This window comes from Ranitomeya imitator, chromosome 4, assembly GCF_032444005.1.
Source record: "Ranitomeya imitator isolate aRanImi1 chromosome 4, aRanImi1.pri, whole genome shotgun sequence".
Taxonomy (NCBI): domain Eukaryota; kingdom Metazoa; phylum Chordata; class Amphibia; order Anura; family Dendrobatidae; genus Ranitomeya; species Ranitomeya imitator.
This window is the reverse complement of record NC_091285.1, coordinates 43,345,562-43,373,155: the sequence shown is the minus strand read 5'-3', so window position 1 is coordinate 43,373,155 and position 27,594 is coordinate 43,345,562. Positions and strand designations below refer to the sequence as shown.

The 27,594-nt window shown below is 41.9% G+C and overlaps 1 protein-coding gene across 2 annotated transcripts in view; it reads right to left on the bottom strand.

Annotated features, from left to right (window-relative positions):
• Positions 1 to 27,594, bottom strand: part of MGAT4B (alpha-1,3-mannosyl-glycoprotein 4-beta-N-acetylglucosaminyltransferase B) — a 470,916-nt gene that overhangs the window by 188,559 nt on the left and 254,763 nt on the right. For both annotated transcript variants that reach the window (XM_069763603.1, XM_069763604.1), the window contains exons 2-4: positions 15,113 to 15,292; positions 2,237 to 2,377; positions 806 to 939 (exon numbers count right to left, since the gene is read on the bottom strand). In XM_069763603.1, coding sequence (XP_069619704.1) covers positions 806 to 939; positions 2,237 to 2,377; positions 15,113 to 15,292 — 455 coding nt within the window. The remainder of the gene's footprint in view (positions 1 to 805; positions 940 to 2,236; positions 2,378 to 15,112; positions 15,293 to 27,594) is intronic.

The window sequence follows — 27,594 nt, the reverse complement described above, 5'->3', positions numbered from 1 at the left end:
CATGAAAAACCATTATACCGCAAGTTGAAGTACTGTACGTTCTTCCTTTTAGCCTCACATTCAGTATCTTGGCACCCTCACCGCAAAAAGTGTCCGATATTCTAAACTTCAGAAAAATAATTTTTCTGAAACTTTTCTTCGCTTCAGTTAGGTACTGCTTCCCTTCTTTGCAAATCCCTTCACTGGCTCCCAATTTCCCAGCGTATCCAGTTTAAATTACTAACACTGACCTACAAAGCCATCAATAACCTGTTTCCTCCGTATATTTCCACACTAATCTCTCAATATCTTCCCTCACGTAATCTCCGGTCCTTCCAAGACCTCCTTCTCTCCTCCACGCTCATTCGCTCCTCACCCAATCGCCTCCAAGACTTCTCCCGAATATCACCCATCCTCTGGAATTCAGAGCCCCAACACGTCCGGTTATCCACTACTTTTGGATCCTTCAAAAGAAACCTGAAAACCCACCTCTTCAAGGAAGCTTACAGCCTGTAAAGACCACATGGCCACCTCTACACCATCGGAGCTACTGCAACCCCCGACCTACTGTCTCCTTCCCGATAATCCAGTAGAATGTAAGCCCGCAAGGCCAGGGTCCTCGCCCCTCTGTACCAGTCTGTCATTGTTAGTTTTGCTTACTGTAAGTGATATTTGTATTTTGATGTAACCCCTTCTCATGTACAGCCCTATGGAATTAATGGTGCTATATAAATAATAATAATTAATTCTCGTCTGTGAAGCACGTCAGCTTTCGGAATGGCTTCATTACATCCGAGTAAAGGGCGCTGCAGTAGATGCCTCGTACCTCGGCGATCAGAACCACAATCACACAGTCTTCCTTCTCTTGCTGGTTTAGTTCAGAGATCAGTGAGTTGAGGGTGTCGGACAGATAGGAGTGGACTTCTCTCTTCACGCTGGGGATCCCCATTACTATAGACACTGTGAAAGTAATGAGGTACACATTACTAACAAATGGACAACCGGACAATGAAAGAGCAAAAATAAAAGGTGAAGGACAAATACGGTAGTTTAAAATTAAATAAAAAAAAAAAGGAAATGTCTGCATTGTGTCACTTGCTGTAAAACAAGAGCTGACGGGGTATCGGGTCATGTAACAGGCGGAATGAATGTCCACACCGCCATTCTCACAAAACAATCGTTCTGTGCACATAGACTGTCTTGTGTAAACAATGACTTTTAAGCCAGCTTAATCATCTCACCTGACGAACAATCGCTTAGGCCGATGAGTGTACTTACGAGTGTTCCTGATTACTGGCTAGTGTAAGTAAGCCGCTACTTCTTTATATATATGATCAGAATGACAACTCTGCGTTACCCATTTCCATAGTAATGGCTTATGTCCCTACACAATCTGACATCGCTTATTAGTGCTGACAGTATCACTGTGCAGACACCCCATTTACAAGCCTAATGATGGGAAATAAGTCCCACGTTTCCAGGAGGGATAAAAGAGGAACAACACTACACATTTATAGGTAAATCGCATTAAGAATTCAGCATCTTTCATTCACATCCAAAAGAGGTGTTAAGTGTTCTGGAAGCGTCATAGCACTTTACTAGCTTCTGCCTCCCTTGGTTGATTCCCAGATGCTACTACACGTCCATAGCCCCTAACTAGCCTCTGCCTTCTGACATGGCATCACTAGCCTCTTTAGCCTGAAGGATAGCTCACTATCTGTGACATCAGACAAGGAAATGAGACGGAGATATCAATCAAGAGAGGCTGGTGCTGGGCGGAGAACTGACCAGGGAAGGCAGAGGCGGCCAAAGTGCTTTGTCACACCCTGAGCACTTAACGCCTCATTTGCATATGAATGAAAACCGTAATTACTTGGGAATACAAATAGAAAATATAATGGTGTCTAGGGATTTACAGTTTCAAAGATCTGCATGCCAATATTTCGGCTTGGCTGGATTGACCTTACTGGCAGATTCCATTTAATTGGATCACTGGAGAAATTAGTAAAAGCACTTTGATAAATGCTTATGAATAAAACAATAAATCTGCTCATCTGTGACTGTATTGGACTAGCAGAGGTTGGGGTTAATAACACATCATGTATCTAGGGGGTACGTGCAATTATAAGGTGCGGCACAGTTACGGTCACAGTCTTGGGTGGCCATGAGTGGTGACATTTCAGTAGGGGTACTGTGCTTGGAAACACATACATGGCGCACGATAACACTATTCCTTCTCTGTATTAGCAGCACTTACCTCCAGTCCTCCCCTGACCCACGTGTATTGCTGGCTGCAAGCTGTTCTCCTTGGACAGAAGGTGGGGTAGGTGGTGGAAGATGGTGGGCAAGTGTAACACATTCTTGTTAGTGATATTCCACAGTTTCAGCTTGGTTTCATCTTGAAGACAACAACAAGACAAATGTAATTTAAGAATCTGATCTTTTAAAAAACGCCATTAAGACGCCCGGCGAGGATATAACCGGTATTACGCCGTGCACACAATCCAATTCATTTGTAGCAGACCGCTGATTGAGGAGACTCGGCTCATGCCGTGAAGAACAATCATTAGTCCAATTTGCTTTAGAGAAAGACCAGGGTTTTTTTTTAACCCAGAAAATAAAGCAATGAAACAGGAGACGCATAATATATACAGTTACAAGATAAAGTAAGTGAACCCTAAGGGATTACCTGGATTTGTGAATCGATTACAAATGAAGTGTGGCCGGATTGTTCTCCAAGTCACAAACCCAACAGAACTAAACCAGTAGGAGGTTAGCAGTTGTACAGCTTGGGGACATTTCAGGGATAGGAGAACAAGTAGGGGAACCTCTGTGTTAATTACTTTTTCAAGAGCTAAAGGGTAAAACCCATTTACTTCAAGGGTTTTTTTTGTCTATTCGTCCACAGACATGCACCAAAGAAAAAAAAAAAAATAAAGCGAGAGGTTTTACCTGCAGATTTAAAATATTGTGTAAATATACACCGTATGTCGTGAAGGGGTAAAAAAAACGGGCAAGGAAATATTTTACCTAACAAAAAAAAAAAATCATCTGTGACCCCGTGCTGTCCTGTCTGTATAGTCTTTTGCTTCCTCCCCTGCCCAGGAGCTGTGTATGATCAGACCATGTTCCTGCACGGTCAGACACGACCATTACACAGCAGGGCACATTTATATGATTATCTTAGCACAGGAACATTTTTTTTTTAATTTGTTTATTAACCAAAAAAATAAAAGTTATACAATATACACATTTGTACTCGTTATTATTACATATAATACAAAGCATACATCGTTATATGTAAAGTAGGGTGCTCGCCCCTAGTCATATCCAGAATGATATTTACAGTCTATGAAATTAAAAAAAATACAAGGGGGTTAACGACTGTGTATATTCAGATCATTTTCATCTCGTGAATCATATAAATGGAAATATGGAACTATAATCTCGTGAATCAAATAAATGGAAATATGTTAAGTATAAGTTCCTAAACTACAACTAAATCTATATCTATAGTAACTACTTCTATTCCGCCATTTAACACCATGTTTTATATTTTCCTCTCCGTGCGATGTCCTCAGAAACAAGAAGCCAAACCCCTTGCACTAATACCGGATCACTATGAATTTTATAGAGTAAGGCTTCTTTCACACTTCCGTTTTTACAATCTGCACAGGATCCGTCAAGACATTGAAATGACGGATCCTGTGCAGATTGTGGAAAATGTGTGCACTGGGCCTGTCTTTCTGACGGACCCGCCGAGGCTATGTGCACCTGTTGTGGATGCGTCTTCGCAGCGGTTTTCTGCTGAGAAAACGCATACACAACACAAACCAGGTAAAAAAAAAATAAAAAAATCGAGTTCTCACACCTACCGGCGTCCCGCGCAGCGATGCTCCCGGCAGCTAGCGTTCCTAGTAATACATTGCGAAATCTGGCGAGACCGCGACTTCTTGCAAGATTTCGCAATGTATTACTAGGAACGCTAGCTGCCGGGAGCGTCGGTGACGCTGCGCGGGAACGCCGGTAGGTGAGAATACTGCGATTTTTTTTTTATTATTATTATTTTTCACATTCTATCTTGTTACTATTGAAGCTGCATAGGCTTCCATTGTAGCCAGTGACGGGCAGCGCAGGATGCGTCGCTGACCGATTTTCCGACGTGCAGAAAAAACGTTCCTCTGAACGTTTTCTCTACCCGACAGACTGGTTTTTTTACGCAGGATCCAGTGCACAACGGATGAATTGGATGGCCATCCATCACAATCCGTCCTAATACAAGTCTATGAAAAAATGCAGGATCCTGCATTCTCAAAAATCGACGGATTGTGACGGGAGCTGAAAGATGGAAGTGTGAAAGAGGCCTAAGGAGAGAGGAATTCCACCTATCCCAGATTTTACCAAATTTATCCGGACATCCTCTATTTTGATACAATGTGCGTTCATATGGGATAACCAAGTTCACCAACTCAATCCAGGTTCTGAGTGAGGGGGATGAACCTCCCATCCACCGCAGTGCCAATACCTTCCATGCCATAAAGAGCGTCCCCCGTAGAAAAATCCCAACATAATGATCCCAAGCCTCCTCATCCCACACCCCAAACAAACCAGCGGCTCAAGAGGAACAGGGGCAAACAGCAAGGATGTTAAAGGGAACCTGTCACCCCGTTTTTTCAGATTGAGATATAAATACTGTTAAATAGGGCCTGCGCTGTGCGTTACTATAGTGTATGTAGTGTACCCTGATTCCCCATGTATGCTGAGAAATACATTACCAAAGTCGCCGTTTTCGCCTGTCAATCAGGCTGGTCAGGTCAGGTGGGCGTGGTGACAGCGCTCTTTTCTTCCCCAGCTTTCCGTTGGTGGCGTAGTGGTGTGCGCATGTCGCAGTGACGAATCCACTGCGCGCACGTGAAGAAGCAGCGCGCGATCTGCGCTATTACCCCTGTCATCGGTGGGGGCGGCCATCTTCCTGGGGCCGCGCGTGCGCAGATTGAGTGCTCTGCTGCACGGGGCTTCAGGAAAATGGCTGCGGGATGCCGCGCGTGCGCAGAAGAGATCGCGGCGGCCATTTTCCCAAAGCCGAGATGCAACGGAAAGCTGGGGAAGAAAAGAGCGATGTCACCACGCCCACCTGACCAGACCAGCCTGATTGACAGGCGAAAACGGCGACTTTGGTAATGTATTTCGCAGCATAGGTGGGGAATCGGGGTACACTACATACACTATTGTAACGCACAGCGCAGGCCCTATTTAACAGTATTTATATCTCAATCTGAAAAAACAGGGTGACAGATTCCCTTTCATAATGACGTCGCCTCTTTCCAATATTGAAGGATAATGGGGCACCTCCATATCATAGGAGTAAAATCTGCATCTGGCGAGTGGCATCGTAAGCACTCTGATGATTGAAATCGGCCCATCCTGAAAAGTCGCATCGGAGTCAAAAATGATTGATAGATTATGTATAACTGGGTCATCCTGTTATTAATTGATGGGGACACCTTAAGAGGGGATTGTAGAATTTCTTCCCATTCCTCTTCTTGCACATCAGGGATAAGTTCCTCCGATTTTCCCCTAACAGATCTTATAGCAGACCCAGTTCAACCTTTTTGTTTTTAAACACAACCAATTCTGGAAATTACTATGCCAAGATCTATTGATTAAAATCAACTTTAAAATTAACTTTGTTCATGGGACAATTGCTTAAGTTCAAGGGTGGATGGGAGACTGTTCTCAGAATTTTCACTTGGGGCAAGTGCTTCCACTTCCTATGATATTGCCCAATCATAAGCAGACAGCAAAAAAAGAACCCCCCCCCCTTCCCCCCCAACTATAGCTTAGGTTTCTCAGTGTTGGAGACATAAGGATACAGAGCTGATCGCCTCAGCTCACCTTCTGCACGATTAGACCTTGCTGGCCATTATTATTATTATTATTATTATTATTATTTATTTATTTATATAGCACCATTGATTCTATGGTGCTGTACATGAGAAGGAGTTACATACAAATGACAGATATCACTTACAGTAAACAAACTAACAATGACAGACTGATACAGAGGGGCGAGGACCCTGCCCTTGCGGGCTTACATTCTACAGCAGTGTTCCCCAAGTCCGGTCCTCAAGAGCCACCAACAGGTCATGTTTTCAGGATTTCCTTAGTATTGCACAGGTGATAATTGCATCACCTGTCAAGGCATTAATTCCATCACCTGGGCAATACTAAGGAAATCCTAAAAACATGACCTGTTGGTGGCTCTTGAGGAACGGACTTGGGGAACACTGTTCTACAGGATTATGGGGAAGGAGACAGTAGGTCGGTGGTTGCAGTAGCTCCGATGGTGTTGAGGTGGCCATGTTGTCATTACAGGGTGTAAGCTTTCTTGAAGAGGTGGGTTTTCAGGTTTCTTTTGAAGGATCCAGATGTGGTGGATAACCGGACGTGTTGGGCAGGTACAGACTGGGGCTGAAATTCAGTCCTGGCATTTGAAATCACACAGGCCCATGTTGTCCCCATCCCCATGAACCAGATGGGATATCTTACTAATATTACCCTGGATGGAGGAAAGGAAGATTTACTACAAGACCAATATTTCTAATGATATCAGTGGGCGTCCACGCCCCCTGAGGAAGGTTTCTTTCCGAAACGCGCGTCGGGGTGAGCGGTGGACGGTGCGGTGGCTGGTGCACGGATTACGGGTAAGATTGGGGTCTTTCCCTCTCCCTATGTGATGTCTTCCGCATTATATATGTAGTACGACGGGGTAATTAATCATGGGAGTGTGGCTTTGTATTTGTATTAGCCTCTATTGGCCTCATGCTAGCCTTATGATGTGGAATTTCCCCATGTGTTGCATATGATTCACCCCACGTACCGTCAGCTGCTCCATCTGGGCATATTGTGTTACACTGTTTGCGCATCTCCCTTATGTTCATCTTATACCTGTTTGCCGATTTTTTTTAATATAATAAACTATTTTGATATTTTGGACTAAAAAGACTGCTTGGGTGCTTATTTTGCGTTTCCTTCTGGCATTTGCCAGAATTGCCAGTCCAGCCCTGGTGTTGGGGCACAGAATTCCAGAAGATGGGGATATTCGGGAGAAGTCTAGGAGGCGATTGGGTGAGGAGTGAATAAGCGTGGGGTAGAGAAGGAGGTCTTGGGAGGACTGGAGATTACGTGAGGGAAGATATTGAGAGATTAGTTTGGAAATATAAGGATGAGAAAGATTATGGATGGCTTTGTAGGTCAGTGTCAGTGGCTATAAAGCACAGGTGACTGGACACCTTTTAGAAAAGGTCCCTGTAGTTTGAGTGGCAGCACAGCTGAGTACAGCTGTGTCACATTTCAAACACTTCTATCAACTCTCCTCCTCTCATAGAAATGTCCACTCTGCTGTACTGATCCTCCCCTCACGCTGCCTGTCCTGAGAGGAATCACACTTGTGCGCTAAAGTTGCTTTGAGCAAAACAGACATACAGGTCCTTCTCAAAAAATTAGCATATAGTGTTAAATTTCATTATTTACCATAATGTAATGATTACAATTAAACTTTCATATATTATAGATTCATTATCCACCAACTGAAATTTGTCAGGTCTTTTATTTTTTTAATACTGATGATTTTGGCATACAACTCCTGATAACCCAAAAAACCTGTCTCAATAAATTAGCATATCAAGAAAAGGTTCTCTAAACGACCCATTACCCTAATCTTCTGAATCAACTAATTAACTCTAAACACATGCAAAAGATACCTGAGGCTTTTATAAACTCCCTGCCTGGTTCATTACTCAAAACCCCCATCATGGGTAAGGGTACCGTCACACAGTGCAATTTTCATCGCTACGACGGTACGATCCGTGACGCTCCAGCGTCGTAACAATATCGCTCCAGCGTCGTAGACTGCTGTCACACTTTGCAATCTACGACGCTGGAGCGATAATTTCATGACGTATGTGCGATGTAGAAGCCGTTGGTTACTATGCGCACATCGTATACGATATATGTTACACCATGCAATCATGCCGCCACAGCGGGACACTAGACGACGAAAGAAAGTTTCAAACGATCTGCTACGACGTACGATTCTCAGCGGGGTCCCTGATCGCAGGAGCGTGTCAGACATTGCGATATCGCTCGAACGTCACAGATATATCGCTCGAATGTCACGAATCGTGCCGTCGTAGCGATCAAAATTTCACTGTGTGACGGTACCCTTAGACTAGCGACCTGACAGATGTCAAGAAGGCCATCATTGACACCCTCAAGCAAGAGGGTAAGACCCAGAAAGAAATTTCTCAACAAATAGGCTGTTCCCAGAGTGCTGTATCAAGGCACCTCAATGGTAAGTCTGTTGGAAGGAAACAATGTGGCAGAAAACGCTGTACAACGAGAAGAGGAGACCGGACCCTGAGGAAGATTGTGGAGAAGGACCGATTCCAGACCTTGGGGAACCTGAGGAAGCAGTGGACTGAGTCTGGTGTGGAAACATCCAGAGCCACCGTGCACAGGCGTGTGCAGGAAATGGGCTACAGGTGCCGCATTCCCCAGGTAAAGCCACTTTTGAACCATAAACAGCGGCAGAGGCGCCTGACCTGGGCTACAGAGAAGCAGCACTGGACTGTTGCTAAGTGGTCCCAAGTACTTTTTTCTGATGAAAGCAAATTTTGCATGTCATTCGGAAATCAAGGTGCCAGAGTCTGGAGGAAGACTGGGGAGAAGGAAATGCCAAAATGCCTGAAGTCCAGTGTCAAGTACCCACAGTCAGTGATGGTGTGGGGTGCCATGTCAGCTGCTGGTGTTGGTCCACTGTGTTTCATCAAGGGCAGGGTCAATGCAGCTAGCTATCAGGAGATTTTGGAGCACTTCATGCTTCCATCGGCTGAAATGCTTTATGGAGATGAAGATTTCATTTTTCAGCACGACCTGGCACCTGCTCACAGTGCCAAAACCACTGGTAAATGGTTTACTGACCATGGTATTACTGTGCTCAATTGGCCTGCCAACTCTCCTGACCTGAACCCCATAGAGAATCTGTGGGATATTGTGAAGAGAAAGTTGAGAGACGCAAGACCCAACACTCTGGATGAGCTTAAGGCCGCTATTGAAGCATCCTGGGCCTCCATAACATCTCAGCAGTGTCACAGGCTGATTGCCTCCATGCCACGCCGCATTGAAGCAGTCATTTCTGCCAAAGGATTCCCGACCAAGTATTGAGTGCATAACTGAACATTATTATTTGATGGTTTTTTTGTTTGTTATTAAAAAACACTTTTATTTGATTGGATGGGTGAAATATGCTAATTTATTGAGACAGGTTTTTTGGGTTATCAGGAGTTGTATGCCAAAATCATCAGTATTAAAACAATAAAAGACCTGACAAATTTCAGTTGGTGGATAATGAATCTATAATATATGAAAGTTTAATTGTAATCATTACATTATGGTAAATAATGAAATTTAACACTATATGCTAATTTTTTGAGAAGGACCTGTACGGTAAGTGTGATCACTGACAGCTCTGAACAGGCAGTGGGGGAGGGGGCATTATAGCAGAGCCATCCGAGCAGGTTATCTTTGAATTTACAACCTCAAAGTGGATGAATTTTAATCTGCACCATTTTACATTACCAACAATGTGTGAATTTTAAAAAAGCACAAAGCCTGGTTACTGACAAACCTGTTTTGACGAAAGTCTGCTCAGCGTGAACTCAAAAGTCAACAAATTAACGAACATATTAGAAAACATATGGCCCATTGAGAACAATGAAGGTCAAATATGTTAAAAAAAGTATAAATTTATTTAAGTCTCTAATAACAACAATCACATATAAATATACACCATGAACCCACAATAAATATATATGGTATTGCTTGCATATGCTGTAATGGTTGACCAATCTCCTGACGAAACTGCAGGGGCAGTGAAACGCGCGTTGAGGTGCGCTGGGGTCCACCATCCAGGTTTACACCATGACTACAGGTATATTATGAGCTCCTATTAGGCCTTGTGACTTTTTCATGGGGTAATTACGTGGCAAGTATTTTACCTTGGTGCCTCTATATATCAGCTGTAGTATGCCTGAGGGCTGAGCATGCTTTAGTGTTTATAGATTATATCAAGCTAGTACTCTGCTGTGTGAATATTTGGGCGTGTATTTACACCCGCTATTTGGATGTGCATTTATGATTGGTAATCTATAATCCATATTTTGGATCTGGCCATCTGTGACATTTTTGTGATTAATTTCCATCAACACTTCACAGCATATGCAAGCAACACCATATATATTTTTTGTGGGTTTATGGTGATTCTAGTGGTAATTTGCACTATTTCTAGACACGGTGGTGTAGATCTGGTTGGTTTTTGACCCAATCAGTCTTTCCTGGTACATGGTCAACCTTATCCCCCCCTTACTTTATAGGGTTACGCTACTGCTATATACCATTTATGTCAATGGTGTATATTTATATGTGATTGTTGTTATTTGAGACTTAAATAAATGTATACTTTTTTAACATATTTGACCTTCATTGTTCTCAATGGGCTATATGTTGTAAAGTTGAAGGGATCACTTTGTGATCATATGTTTGGCTGATCGCTTGTAGGTTTTACCGTATATTAGAAAACATGTTCTAGAGACACAGGGCTGGAAAAGGCTACAAATGAGCCTGGAAGACAAACTGTCCATGTAACTGGAGAAAATTCAGGACTGTAGCTATTTGTCCTGTTAGGGTCACTCCATGAGAACAACGGGTAGTCCCGAAATACGTGCGAAATAATTCAGTGGCAACAACAAGACATGCTGAAGGCTCTACAATCTGCAACAACCAATAGAAATGTTGTGGGGTACATGGAACAGATTTCCATAAACAGGGGATCCTCCTCCCGCCATTACTGCTTCCATAAGAGACTACAGTGAAATGTGTTGGACGTTATTCTCTTTCTTTTTTTTGTCTATGAATGTTAAACTTGATCTATTTGGTCATGTGCTGGTTATGGAGTCCGCTCTTGAAGATACAATTTCAGAAAACTGCATTAATAAATTTAAAGGGTTCACTTACTTTTTCTCCCTGCACTGTGAATGTCTAATGTAAAGCCATGAACAGCACAAATGGTTGTGTGATATTCGGCCATGATTGCACATTGTTTATATAGGCCCACTATAAAGTATCGTTAATACAATCATTCTGTGCCCACAGAACATCATATTCGGCAGCACATCACCGGTTAACATAAGACGATGTGCTGCCGAGGAGGATTTTACGCCCTCTTACATCTCCTCACTCCCGAGCAGCGAGCATTTTGCCTGGCCGTCGGGTGTATAGTTGTCTATTTATCGCTCAGATAAGACCCCAGCCTGTCTATATGGGCCTTTTGTTTAATTACATTGTGTAGGTCTAGAATTGTAACGATCAGACCACATTTGATTAGTAACAATGCAGAAGTAGAGGCATTTCCACATGGTTCACTTACGCTTTCTTACATTACCTGCATATAGCAATTATAGGGCAAGTTCACATGCAGCAGAATCATTGCACACAATTCTGCCCCTGCCAGAGCGTAAAAATCTATACATTTAGATAATTAGTAAAGATTTGTGCTTTGTTATAAGAGAATGTTGTGGGGCCTTATTTCTGTCTATTGTTTCTTAACGCACAATACCCATCTCTGAGCTGACATATACAGGGTGTGATACCCATTGATACTTTACCTTTAACATAATCGCTGCGGAGTTACTAAGCTTGTGGATTATTATACTTAGCGAACCTCATTTGTTATGGATACAATGCTTGCAGTTTAATATCCTCTAAGACGGAGGCATTGTTATGTTTAGTAATGCCGGCTATGATACATTTCATAATGAGGATTTACATTTATATGAGATTAGTCTCCGTACACATAATGTAATGTCAGCATTATGTGCAGCTATCATTGTGATCAGAGACGGAGACTGCCTAATCTGTTAAACCGGTCATGCACACAGTCAATCGGTCTCGCCAATGTTGTTGGACGATCCCATTAATCTCACGAACATGGGAGTCTTTTAAAAGTTTGACGATGGGAGGTGTCAGGGGATATAGGGATCACACCTGATGCCACTGCCATCTTCTCCTCATAACATACATGCTTAGCCGAGCCAAGTATGCATGTTTAATAAGGACTAGTCACCAGATTTCACAATCAACACTGAATACATTATTACACAGTTCTCTTAGACCTGATGAGGCTGGTGTACCTACCTTACAAATCTGTATTAGATGGCTTTACAATCTTTTATGAAAGTTTACACTATCTGCACCGACCTAGGGTGATTGACCATTCCTCAGTGTCCCTCCTCCCTGCTGAGATCTCCCACTGCTCAGTACAAGCTGCAGTTGTCAGACAGCCTGAGTAGGCAAAGATTTAATATACTTGGACTTAACTCCTACTTGATTGCTGGACTCGCATAATACTCATCATAATATCAGGATTATACAGCCATTTTGGTGTTATGCATTTCCAAAGTACACCAGTCTCATCTTAGAAACCTGTTCTGTTGGTTACAATATGTATCTTGATAGCTAAAAAACTAGGCCTGGGGTTTCCCAGGCAGACAAAGCCAGCCTGAAACATAAAATCAATGAAACTCAAAATATATCTCCCTTATCAACTATGCTTCTTTCATCCGCCACAGTAGCCTAATCCCCGAACAGTTTTAAAATGTGTAATCTATTGGGACAACATGTAAAATTAGCATGAAAACACGTACAACTGACTTACGCAAATAATTTTGCCTGAGATTGGTTGAGGAATGATATCTTCCTGAAGAAATCTGTAGTAATACGGCATATAAATAATATATAATAAAGTGTAATAAAATAGTAATGTGAAAAAAATGTGGAAATGTACACGGGGTACGTATACTTTTTCAAGGCACCCACAAACATAAAAGTATTTTATTGGGATTTTATGTCATATACCAACACAACGTAACAATTATTTGTGAAGTGTAAAGCAAATGATACATGGTTTTCTAATTATTTAAAAAAATTAGCATCTGAAAATTGTGACGTTCATTTGTATTCTGTCTCCTGTAGTCTGACATCCCTAAATAAAATCCTGAACAACCTATCCAATTGCCTCCAGAAGTCACATAGTTAATAAATTGATTCATTCTCAATATTACAGCTGTTCTGTGAAGGCCTCGGAGGTTTGTTTGAAAACAGTAGGGATCAAACAGTATCATGAAAACCAAGGAACACACCAGACAGGTCAAGGATAACATTGTAGAAAAGAGAAAAGCAGGGTTAGGTTATAAAACAACAGCCCAAGCTCTGATAATCTCCTGGAGCACTGTTCAATCCATCATCCAAAAAATTGAAGGAATATGACAGAACTGCAGACCTAAGAAGACATGGCTGTCCACCTAAGCTGACATCTGGAACAGGGAGAGCACTAATGAGAAGCAGCCAAGAGGCCCACGGTCACTCTGGATAAGCCAGCGACATCCATAGCTCAGGTGGGACAATCTGTCCAAAGGACATCTATTAGTTAGATACTCCACAAATCTGGCCTTTATGGAAGAGTGGCAAGAAGAAAACCATTTTTGAAAGAAAGCGATAAGAAGTCCTATTGACAGTTTGCAAAAAGCCATGTAAGGCACACAGTGAGCATGTGGAAGAAGCTGCTCTTGTCAGATAACAACCAAACTAGAACTTTTTGGGCTAAATGCAAAACACTATGTGTGGCGGAAAACTAACAATGTTCATCACTCTGAAAACAGCATCCCCACTGTCAAACATGGTGGCAGTATCATGCTGTGGGGATGCTGCCACAGCACTATGGGGATAGGGCAGCTAGCCAGAATTGATGGAAAAATGGATAGAGCTAAATTCTGAGCAATCCTGCAAGAAAACCTGTCAGAGGCTGCAAAAGACTTAAGACTGGGGTGTAGGATCACTATCCAGCAGGACATAAACATGTGCCAGAGCTACAATGGATTGGCTTAGAGCAAAGCATATTCATGTGGGTGTATGGCCCAGTCACAGTCCAGGCCCAAATCCCATTGAGAATACATGGCAAGACTTGAAAATTGCTGATCCCAGACGTCTCCATCCAATCTCACTGAGCTAGAGCTAGTGTGCAAGGAAGAATGGGCAAAAACTTCAGACTCTAGATGGGCAAAGCCGGTAGAATAACCCAAAAGACTTTCAGCAGTAATTGCAGCCAAAAGTGGGCCCACAAAGTATTGACTCAAGGGGGTTGAATACAAATGCATGTCATAATTTTCAGACTTATATTTTTAAAATATTTAGAAAAACATGTACCATTTCCTTTAAACTTCAGAAATATTTGCTCCCTTGTGTTGGTATATCACATAAAATCCAAATTAATTGATGAGCGGTATTTGCAGATCGGGAGAGGAGTGAGATAATACGTTTGGTTAATAAAGGCATTTCGGGAGAATTCCCTCCTAGCCTCCCCTTCCCCCCTCTCTTTCCTTTTTGTTCCTGATGCTGTTTTTATTTTTGATGCCGTTTCCGAAATGGTTACATAGGGAAGAAAGTATTGTAAGGATAATCCTTTAATTTTTCATTTTAAATATTCAGGATGTTACGATCTCAGTAAGTATTGAAAAGTGACATGGTATCTTTTACATGAAAATGCTTTCTATGTTGTTACCCTTTGTTTTTGTGACAATTTTCAATAAAAATTTATAGATATATATAAAAAAATCTAAATAAAAAAAAAACCCTTATGTTTGTTGATATAACGTGAAACAAAAATTTGAAAAGTTCATTGGGTATGAATACTTTTTAAAGACACTATACATATACACAGATATATACTCCCTTTTATAAAAAAAAACCCCAAACACCTAAATGTAATAGACATATACTTTCCGCTTGTCCTCATTATACCTAACGCACGTTCTAGGCTCTGTGTCATACGGCACAGTAACTGTAAAACTGTCGGCATTGTTAAAAGGAACATAAAATGGAGAGAAAGATAACGGTGCAGAAAATACAGCCAATATTCCTTTATTGTCAAATCTCACATTCGGCGGCAGTGTGAGCAGAAGACGTAGGTCACACAGAAATGAATCACACGATTTTGTTCTCTTAGAAGCTAGGATCTCACCAGATAAGCTGCTCCACGTCCGGTTGATATCGCGTAAGGCTTGTTTCTCGGATATGGCCCTTTTGATCTCATCTAGAACCAGGTTCAGCTCCTTGGATCGTTTCAGGTTCTCTTGTTCAGCAGCATGAAGCCGATCCCTGAGGGCCAGGAACTCCCTCTGATAGACATCCACCACATCCCCTGAGAATTTGAAGCAGAAAGGTTAGACTTGTTTTCGACAACAAACTGGGTCAGTCGTTTTTTCCAAAAATATAACTTAAGTACATACAGTGGGGCAAAAAAGTATTTAGTCAGTCAGCAATAGTGCAAGTTCCACCACTTAAAAAGATGAGAGGCGTCTGTAATTTACATCATAGGTAGAAAATCCAGAAAATCACATTGTCTGTTTTTTTAACATTTTTTTTGCATATTATGGTGGAAAATAAGTATTTGGTCAGAAACAAACAATCAAGATTTCTGGCTCTCACAGACCTGTAACTTCTTCTTTAAGAGTCTCCTCTTTCCTCCACTCATTGCCTGTAGTAATGGCACCTGTTTAAACTTGTTATCAGTATAAAAAGACACCTGTGCACACCCTCAAACTGTCTGACTCCAAACTCCACTATGGTGAAGACCAAAGAGCTGTCACAGGACACCAGAAACAAAATTGTAGCCCTGCACCAGGCTGGGAAGACTGAATCTGCAATAGCCAACCAGCTTGGAGTGAAGAAATCAACAGTGGGAGCAATAATTAGAAAATGGAAGACATACAAGACCACTGATAATCTCCCTCGATCTGGGGCTCCACGCAAAATCTCACCCCGTGGGGTCAGAATGATCACAAGAACGGTGAGCAAAAATCCCAGAACCACGCGGGGGTACCTAGTGAATGAACTGCAGAGAGCTGGGACCAATGTAACAAGGCCTACCATAAGTAACACACTACGCCACCATGGACTCAGATCCTGCAGTGCCAGACGTGTCCCACTGCTTAAGCCAGTACATGTCCGGGCCCGTCTGAAGTTTGCTAGAGAGCATTTGGATGATCCAGAGGAGTTTTGGGAGAATGTCCTATGGTCTGATGAAACCAAACTGGAACTGTTTGGTAGAAACACAACTTGTCGTGTTTGGAGGAAAAAGAATACTGAGTTGCATCCATCAAACACCATACCTACTGTAAAGCATGGTGGTGGAAACATCATGCTTTGGGGCTGTTTCTCTGCAAAGGGGCCAGGACGACTGATCCGGGTACATGAAAGAATGAATGGGGCCATGTATCGTGAGATTTTGAGTGCAAACCTCCTTCCATCAGCAAGGGCATTGAAGATGAAACGTGGCTGGGTCTTTCAACATGACAATGATCCAAAGCACACCGCCAGGGCAATGAAGGAGTGGCTTCGTAAGAAGCATTTCAAGGTCCTGGAGTGGCCTAGCCAGTCTCCAGATCTCAACCCTATAGAAAACCTTTGGAGGGAGTTGAAAGTCCGTGTTGCCAAGCGAAAAGCCAAAAACATCACTGCTCTAGAGGAGATCTGCATGGAGGAATGGGCCAACATACCAACAACAGTGTGTGGCAACCTTGTGAAGACTTACAGAAAACGTTTGACCTCTGTCATTGCCAACAAAGGATATATTACAAAGCATTGAGTTGAAATTTTGTTTCTGACCAAATACTTATTTTCCACCATAATATGCAAATAAAATGTTAAAAAAATAGACAATGTGATTTTCTGGATTTTTTTTTTCTCAGTTTGTCTCCCATAGTTGAGGTCTACCTATGATGTAAATTACAGACGCCTCTCATTTTTTTAAGTGGTGGAACTTGCACTATTGCTGACTGACTAAATACTTTTTTGCCCCACTGTATGTAGGATCAAAAATTGGCCAGCTGCCCCCATGAGGAATTTGCCAGGTGGCTTTTCCTAGGTTTGCGTTTCACACTCAAATTATTAATATCTGAAGAAGATGGATCTGCAGCTTGGACTCTGGAGATCAGGACTGCGACAGTGCAGGACCAGCATGGGATTATTTTGCAATTAGATCCTCTTGTACAAGCTAACCCTAATTTTACAGCGTCCATACTTTCCCCCAATCTTCCTGCAATTGCCCAACTATACGTGAAAAGTGTTAACATTTTACTTGCCGAGCACTCCAATGTTCTCTACCAGTCTACTCTTGCTTATCTCACCATGAACAAGACAGACATGCTGGATCTTTATCTCCCCAGACAACATTTGTCAGTCCGAAGGTCTCCATACACATTACATTGTCAGCTGAACCCGCCAACATCGGCCAATGATGGTCTAATGTTAATGGCGGCCTTTATAGTGCCCATACACCTTGGACAGATAGCTGTTGGACAAACACACATTTGGGTGATAGCGAACTCTCCCGTCTCGCATATGTACACAAATGCACATTTTCTGTCCAATGGTATGTGTATGTTCATTGAGTAGAGGGGTAGAAATGGCCACCTGACCCCACTGTTGAACCATCTCACAGAAAAACAAAATGATAATTAAATTCAACATTTTGGATTCTTCTCTTCTCAAACATCACCTATGAGATGAGAGTTGGGAGGCCTCATTCACATTACACAGTCAGCATAGGGTTTCGATGACTTCTTCTATTATACAGTGGGGCAAAAAAGTATTTAGTCAGTCAGCAATAGTGCAAGTTCCACCACTTAAAAAGATGAGAGGCGTCTGTAATTTACATCATAGGTAGACCTCAACTATGGGAGACAAACTGAGAAAAAAAAAATCCAGAAAATCACAGTCTGTTTTTTTAACAATTTATTTGCATATTATGGTGGAAAATAAGTATTTGGTCAGAAACAAATAATCAAGATTTCTGGCTCTCACAGACCTGTAACTTCTTCTTTAAGAGTCTCCTCTTTCCTCCACTCATTACCTGTAGTAATGGCACCTGTTTAAACTTGTTATCAGTATAAAAAGACACCTGTGCACACCCTCAAACAGTCTGACTCCAAGAACGAATGAAAGTGGCACTCACCCAGAAATTGCTGAAAATAGATGTCCTTTATTCAGAGGAATGCGTGGACATACATACGATGGAGCAGCGGCTGGTAGTGGTTAGGGTGCGGGAGGGAGGTGAAGGACGACGGCCGTTTCGCGCTTGCGCGCTTCTACGGGTCCAGGTGAGGGAATCCAAGACGTCATATCCTTTTTAAAGGACTTAGTGACTAAGCGTGAACAGGTGTGTATTAAAAACAATTACAATATCCCTTTTTCCAAAGCGTTAGTAAGCACATCAGATGAGATTTACATTATTCATTTAGATATTTCATTTCAGACATAATATTATTACATTCCAAAATATAATTTCATAAGAAGATAGTCATATCTAGTTTATCGTTTAATCCTATAGGTCCTTGTGCATTGGTTTTAATAATCCATCTGGCTTCGCGCTGCAATAGCAGCTTGTTACGATCGCCTCCATTAGGTGGATTATTGACTATTTCTAGTCCTGCAAAACGCAACACGTTAGGGTTAGCATTATGCATATCATTAATATGTTGAATAAAACGAGGGCAACCTTTGCCTGAAATTATAGAATTGTAATGTTCCCTGAATCGGTGGAACATGGGACGTATGGTTTTGCCAATGTAAAAGAATTGACAGGGGCAAATGATAATATAAACAACGAACTGCGATTTACAAGTGATAAATTGTTTGACCGTATGATGGATGGAGCCTATATGGATTGATTCATCTAACAGTCTCAGGTGGCAGAATTTACAATTGCCACACTTGTAATTTCCTCTCGGTTGCGATTTATTTAGCCAGTTGCTGTTGTTAGTGACAGGAAGACGATTTTTGACAAGAAGATCTCCTAAATTTTTAGTGCGTTTATATGCGAGAATAGGGTGAGATATTACTGTGGGGGCCAGATCCCTATCGTTTTTTAATATATGCCAATTTTTATTAATGGCTGCGTAAATTTCTTTGTCCATAGGACTATGCGCAAATGTGAAGACAAACGTTCTGTTGTTCTCCTTTTTTCCTTTAATAGGATCTGTACATTTCTTACGATTTTTTAACCCCTTAAGCCCCGAGGGTGGTTTGCACGTTAATGACCGGGCCAATTTTTACAATTCTGACCACTGTCCCTTTATGAGGTTATAACTCTGGAACGCTTCAACGGATCTTGGCGATTCTGACATTGTTTTCTCGTGACATATTGTACTTCATTTTAGTAGTAACATTTATTCGATATAACTTGCGTTTATTTGTGAAAAAAACGGAAATTTGGCGAAAATTTCGAAAATTTCGCAATTTTCCAACTTTAAATTTTTATGCCCTTAAATCACAGAGATATGTCACGCAAAATACTTAATAAGTAACATTTCCCACATGTCTCCTTTACATCAGCACAATTTTGGAACCAAAATTTTTTTTTGTTAGGGAGTTATAAGGGTTAAAAGTTGACCAGCAATTTCTCATTTTTACAACACCATTTTTTTTTAGGGACCACATCTCATTTGATGTCATTTTGAGGGGTCTATATGATAGAAAATACCCAAGTGTGACACCATTCTAAAAACTGCACCCCTCAAGGTGCTCAAAACCACATTCAAGAAGTTTATTAACCCTTCAGGGGTTTCACAGGAATTTTTGGAATGTTTAAATAAAAATGAATATTTAACTTTTTTTCACACAAAATTTATTTCAGCTCCAATTTGTTTTATTTTACCAAGGGTAACAGGATAAAATGGATGCCAAACATTGTTGTACAATCTGTACTGAGTACGCTGATACCCCATATGTGGGGGTAAACCACTGTTTGGGCGCATGGCAGAGCTCGGAAGGGAAGGAGCGCCATTTGACTTTTAAATGCAAAATTGACAGGAATTGAGATGGGACACCATGTTGCGTTTGGAGAGCCACTGATGTGCCTAAACATTGAAACCCCCCACAAGTGACACCATTTTGGAAAGTAGACACCCTAAGGAACTTATCTAGATGTGTGGTGACCACTTTGACCCACCAATTGCTTCACAGAAGTTTATAATGCAGAGCCGTAAAAATAAAAAATCATATTTTTTCACAAAAATGATCTTTTCGCCCCCAATTTTTTATTTTCCCAAGAGTAAGAGAAGAAATTGAACCTCAAAAATTGTTGGCCAATTTGTCCTGAGTACGCTGATACCCCGTATATGGGTGTAAACCATTGTTTGGGCGTATGGCAGAGCTCGGAAGGGAAGGAGCGCCATTTTACTTTTCAATGCAAAATTGACTGGAATTGAGATGGGATGCCATGTTGCGTTTGGAGAGCCCCTGATGTGCCTAAACATTGAAATCCCCACAAGTGACACCATTTTGGAAAGTAGACCCCTTAAGGAACTTATCTAGAGGTGTGGTGAGCACTTTGACCCAACAAGTGCTTCACAGAAGTTTATAATGCAGAGCCGTAAAAATAAAAAATCATATTTTTTCACAAAAATAATCTTTTCGCCACCAATTTTTTATTTTCCCAAGGGTAAGAGAAGAAATTAGACCACAAAAGTTGTTGTGCAATTTGTCCTGAGTGCGACGATACCCCATATGTGGGGGTAAACCACTGTTTGGGCGCATGGCAGAGCTCGGAAGGAAAGGAGTGCCATTTGACTTTTCAATGCAAAATTGACTGGAATTGAGATGGGACGCCATGTTGCGTTTGGAGAGCCCCTGATGTGCCTAAACATTGGAACCCCTCACAAGTGACACCATTTTGAAAAGTAGACCCCTTAAGGAACTTATCTAGATGTGTGGTGAGCACTTTGACCCAACAAGTGCTTCACAGAAGTTTATAATGCAGAGCCGTAAAAATAAAAAATCTTATTTTTTCACAAAAATGATCTTTTCGCCCCCAATTTTTTATTTTCCCAAGGGTAAGAGAAGAAATTAGACCACAAAAGTTGTTGTGCAATTTGTCCTGAGTGCGACGATACCCCATATGTGGGGGTAAACCACTTTTTGGGTGCATAGCAGAGCTCGGAAGGGAAGGAGCGCCATTTGACTTTTCAATGCAAAATTGACTGGAATTAAGATGGGACGCCATGTTGGTTTGGAGAGCCCCTGATGTGCCTAAACATTAACAACCCCCACAAGTGACACCATTTTGGAAACTAGACCCTCTAAGGAACTTATCTAGATGTGTTTTGAGAGCTTTGAACCCCCAAGTGTTTCACTACAGTTTATAACGCAGAGCCGTTAAAATAAATTTATTTTTTTTTCGCAAAAATTTTTTAGCCCCCAGTTTTGTATTTTCACAAGGGTAACATAATAAATTGGACCCCAAAAGTTGTTGTCCAATTTGTCCTGAGTACGCTGATACCCCATATGTGGGGGGGAACCACTGTTTGGGCGCATGGCAGAGCTCGGAAGGGAAGGAGCGCCATTTGGAATGCAGACTTAGATGGATTGGTCTGCAGGAGTCACGTTGCATTTGCAGAGCCCCTGATGTACCCAAACAGTACAAACCCCCCACAAGTGACCCCATATTAGAAACTAGACCTCCCATGGAACTTATCTAGATGTGTTGTGAGAACTTTGAACCCCTAAGTGTTTCACTACAGTTTATAACGCAGACCCGTGAAAATAAAAATTCTTTTTTTTTTTTCACAAAAATGATTTTTTAGCCCCCAGCTTTGTATTTTTACAAGGGTAACAGAATAAATTGGACCCCAAAAGTTGTTGTTCAATTTGTCCTGAGTACGCTGATACCCCATATGTGGGGGGGAACCACTGTTTGGGCTCATGGCAGAGCTCGGAAGGGAAGGAGCGCCATTTGGAATGCAGACTTAGATGGATTGGTCTGCAGGCGTCACGTTGCATTTGCAGAGCCCCTGATGTACCCAAACAGTAGAAACCACCCACAAGTGACCCCATATTGGAAACTAGACCTCCCATGGAACTTATCTAGATGTGTTGTGAAAACTTTGAACCCCCAAGTGTTTCACTACAGTTTACAACGCAGAGCCGTGAAAATAAAAATCCTTTTTTTTCCCACAAAAATGATTTTTAGCCCCCCAAATTTTTATTTTCCCAAGGATAACAAGAGAACTTGGACCCAAAAAGTTGTTGTCCAATTTGTCTCGAGTACGCTGATACCCCATATGTTGGGGTAAACCCCTGTTTGGGCGCACGGGAGAGCTCGGAAGTGAAGGAGCACTGTTTTACTTTTTCAATGCAGAATTGGCTGGAATTGAGATCGGACGCCATGTCGCGTTTGGAGAGCCCCTGATGTGTCTAAACAGTGGAAACCCCCCAATTATAAATGAAACCCTAATCCAAACGCACCCCTAACCCTAATCCCAACTGTAACCCTAACCACACACCTAACCCAGACACACCCCTAATTCTAATCCCAACCCTAATCCCAACCGTAAATGTAATCCAAACCCTAACCCTAGCCCCAACCCTAGCCCTAACCCTAACCCTAACCGGAAAATGGAAATAAATACATTTTTTTTAATTTTATTATTTTTCCCTAAGGCTAGGTTCACATTGCGTTAGGGAAATCCGTTTAGCACTAGCGGATTGCGCTAACACAATGTCTTTTTAGGTGTCGTGTTTAGTGGTCGCGTTAATGTCCCCGCTCTGGAAGATCGGGGATCGGACCTCGGGCGCGCCGCGGACGCTGCAAGCAGCGTCTGAGGCGCGCCACAAAAGAATGGCACCTTGCTAGCGCGAGCCGAAAATGGCACGCTCTAGCGATGCGCTACACCTGAAAATCACATTGCTGTCAATGGGTGTGCTAACGGACCCGTTGCACGGCGTTAATTGTGACATTTTCGCCGTGCAACGCTGTCCGTTAGCGTTAACCCATTAACGCAATGTGAACCTAGCCTAACTAAGGGGGTGATGAAGGGGGGTTTGATTTACTTTTATAGCGAGTTTTTTAGCGGATTTTTATGATTGGCAGCCGTCACACACTAAAAGACGCTTTTTATAGCAAAAAAGTTTTTGCGTCTCCACATTTTGAGACCTATAATTTTTCCATATTTTGGTCCACAGAGTCATGTGAGGTCTTGTTTTTTGCGGGACGAGTTGACGTTTTTATCGGTTACATTTTCGGACACGTGACAGTTTTTGATCGCTTTTTATTCCGATTTTTTTGTGAGGCAGAATGACCAAAAACCAGCTATTCATGAATTTCTTTTGGGGGAGGCGTTTATACCGTTCCGCGTTTGGTAAAATTGATGAAGCAGTTTTATTCTTCGGGTCAGTACGATTACAGCGACACCTCATTTATATCATTTTTTTTATGTTTTGGCGCTTTTATACGATAAAAGCTATTTTATAGAAAAAATAATTATTTTGGCATCGCTTTATTCAGAGGACTATAACTTTTTTATTTTTTTGGTTATGATGCTATATGGCGGCTCGTTTTTTGCGGGACAAGATGACGTTTTCAGAGGTACCATGGTTATTTATATCCGTCTTTTTGATCGCGTGTTATTCCACTCTTTGTTCAGCGTTATGATAATAAAGCGTTGTTTTTTGGCTCGTTTTTTTTTTTTTTTTTCTTACGGTGTTCACTGAAGGGGTTAACTAGTGGGCCAGTTTTATAGGTCGGGTCGTTACGGACGCGGCGATACTAAATATGTGTACTTTTATTGTTTTTTTGTTTTTTTTTTATGTAAAGAAATGTATTTATGGGAATAATATTTTTTTTTTTCTGCTTTATTTAGGAATTTTTTTTTTATTTTTTTTTTTACAAGTGTGGAAATTTTTTTTTTTACTTTTTCACTTTGTCCCAGGGGGGGACATCACAGATCACCGATCTGACAGTGTGCACAGCACTCTATCAGATCGGTGATCTGACATACAGCCGGGCAGGATTAGAGCTGCAGCCTGATCCTGACCCGGAAGTGCTCCCTGCAGGACCCGGATGCAGCCCGGCGGCCATTTTGGATCCGGGGACTGCAGGGAGAAGACGCTCGGTACACGGTGAGCACATCACCGTGTACCGATCGTCTCAGGGAAGCCCGCAGGGAGCCCCCTCCCTGCGCGATGCTTCCCTGCACCGCCGGCACACCGCGATCATCTTTGATCGCGGTGTGCCGGGGGTTAATGTGCCGGGAGCGGTCCGTGACCGCTCCTGGCACATAGTGCCGGATGTCAGCTGCGATAGGCAGCTGACACCCGGCCGCGATCGGCCGCGCTCCCCCCGTGAGCGCGGCCGATCGCATATGACGTACTATCCCGTCCATGGGAATTAAGTCCCAGGTCACCTGGACGGGATAGTACGTCATATGGGATTAAGGGGTTAATAGACTCTGTTGGGTCAATTTTTTTACTCTATTCTCTGCTTTTGTTAGAATTTCGGGGGGATAGCTTCTTTTTAAGAAGTCGGATTTTAATTTCGTTATTTGTTCATTAAACAATTCATTGTTGTTATTTATTTTTCTATAGCGAACCATTTGGCTATAGGGTATGCTTTGTTTAGTATGGAAGGGGTGGGCACTATTAAAATGTAACAAATTATTTATTGCTGTTGGTTTTTTGTGCACGCTAGTGTTAATTCTCCCTTCGTTGATGTTTAATTTTACATCTAAAAAGTCTAACGAATCACCCCCGAAGCATGCGGTAAATTGCATATTTTCTTTGTTTATGGTGTTCAGATGTGAGACAAAGTTGTCAAAGTCATTTCTTGAACCGTCCCATACGATGAATACGTCATCGGCGAATCGTAGGCATGTACGGATATGTTTTAGGTACGGATTAGTGGAGGCGGTTATATATTTTTCCTCAAAAGCCGCGAGAAATAAATTCGCAAAAACACATGCGACGGGCGTACCCATCGCGGTACCTGTATGTTGAATGAACCATTTATCGAGGAATTTAAAGGCGTTATGTGAAAGTACAAACTCTAGGCTTTCGATAATGAAATCAATAAAGTCTTGGTCTTTATCGGTATTGAGTAAAATTGTCCGAATAGCTTCAATGCCTTTATCTTGGGGAATCCGTGTATATAGGCTCTCGATGGATACTAACGAAAAAGTCGGTTGCCAGTCCAAAGTTTGTAAAACTGAGAGAAAGTCCCCTGAATCTTTTATAAAAGAAGGAATTTTTTGTAGAAGGGGTTTTAATAGCCAATCTAAGAATTTAGATAGAGGTTCTGTTAGTGAACCGATCCCCGATATTATCGGGCGCCCGGGAGGTCTGGTGGCATTTTTGTGTATTTTAGGTAAGCTATACCAATTAGGTGTAGTAGGAAATTCGGGTAATAATTTTTCAGCTTTATTTTTTAGTAACACGCCTTTTGTAACGTATTTGTTTAATAATGTTCTTAGTTTTTCCTTGTATTTGTTCGTAGGATTATTTTTAAGTAAAGTATATGTATTCTTATCATTAAGCTGAGACATGGCCTCCTCGATGTAATATTTCTTATCTAAAATAACAATATTGCCACCTTTGTCTGCTCTCCTTATGATGGTATCGTTCCATTGTTGTATCTCCCGTATTGCCTTTTCTTCTTCACGTCCTAAATTTTTACGTGGGTGTGGATATAATAAGGCCTCTACATCTTTCAGAACTAAGTCCTGGAATAAATCAATGGTATTTCCGGGAGATATAGGAGGCATAAACGTTGATTTTACGCCACCCTTGAATGGTTCGAAGTTAGGGGTGATGCAATCGTCTACAAAAAAAAAAAAAAATTGGCATATATTAAAAAACGATAGGGATCTGGCCCCCACAGTAATATCTCACCCTATTCTCGCATATAAACGCACTAAAAATTTAGGAGATCTTCTTGCCTAAAATCGTCTTCCTGTCACTAACAACAGCAACTGGCTAAATAAATCGCAACCGAGAGGAAATTACAAGTGTGGCAATTGTAAATTCTGCCACCTGAGACTGTTAGATGAATCAATCCATATAGGCTCCATCCATCATACGGTCAAACAATTTATCACTTGTAAATCGCAGTTCGTTGTTTATATTATCATTTGCCCCTGTCAATTCTTTTACATTGGCAAAACCATACGTCCCATGTTCCACCGATTCAGGGAACATTACAATTCTATAATTTCAGGCAAAGGTTGCCCTCGTTTTATTCAACATATTAATGATATGCATAATGCTAACCCTAACGTGTTGCGTTTTGCAGGACTAGAAATAGTAAATAATCCACCTAATGGAGGCGATCGTAACAAGCTGCTATTGCAGTGCGAAGCCAGATGGATTATTAAAACCAATGCACAAGGACCTATAGGATTAAACGATAAACTAGATATGACTATCTTCTTATGAAATTATATTTTGGAATGTAATAATATTATGTCTGAAATGAAATATCTAAATGAATAATGTAAATCTCATCTGATGTGCTTACTAACGCTTTGGAAAAAGGGATATTGTAATTGTTTTTAATACACACCTGTTCACGCTTAGTCACGAAGTCCTTTAAAAAGGATATGACGTCTTGGATTCCCTCACCTGGACCCGTAGAAGCGCGCAAGCGCGAAACGGCCGTCGTCCTTCACCTCCCTCCCGCACCCTAACCACTACCAGCCGCTGCTCCATCGTATGTATGTCCACGCATTCCTCTGAATAAAGGACATCTATTTTCAGCAATTTCTGGGTGAGTGCCACTTTCATTCGTTCTTCAGTGAATTTACAATAGTATACAGCTTTATGTGATGCACCTCCGATAATTGCCATGGCTGAATTGTGCCGGCTAGCGTTCTGAAATAAATCCAACGTGATAGAAGATATTTTATATGGACTAAATCCTAGTGCCTTCCGATCTCGATTTTGTTGCTTAGTCTGACGCCAAACTCCACTATGGTGAAGACCAAAGAGCTGTCAAAGGACACCAGAAACAAAATTGTAGCCCTGCACCAGGCTGGGAAGACTGAATCTGCAATAGTCAACCAGCTTGGAGTGAAGAAATCAACAGTGGGAGCAATAATTAGAAAATGGAAGACATACAAGACCACTGATAATCTCCCTCGATCTGGGGCTCCACGCAAAATCCCATCCCGTGGGGTCAGAATGATCACAAGAACGGTGAGCAAAAATCCCAGAACCACGCGGGGGGACCTAGTGAATGAACTGCAGAGAGCTGGGACCAATGTAACAAGGCCTACCATAAGTAACACACTACGCCACCATGGACTCAGATCCTGCAGTGCCAGACGTGCCCCCCAGCTTAAGCCAGTACATGTCCGGGCCCGTCTGAAGTTTGCTAGAGAGCATTTGGATGATCCAGAGGAGTTTTGGGAGAATGTCCTATGGTCTGATGAAACCAAACTGGAACTGTTTGGTAGAAACACAACTTGTCGTGTTTGGAGGAAAAAGAATACTGAGTTGCATCCATCAAACACCATACCTACTGTAAAGCATGGTGGTGGAAACATCATGCTTTGGGGCTGTTTCTCTGCAAAGGTGCCAGGACGACTGATCCGGGTACATGAAAGAATGAATGGGGCCATGTATCGTGAGATTTTGAGTGCAAACCTCCTTCCATCAGCAAGGGCATTGAAGATG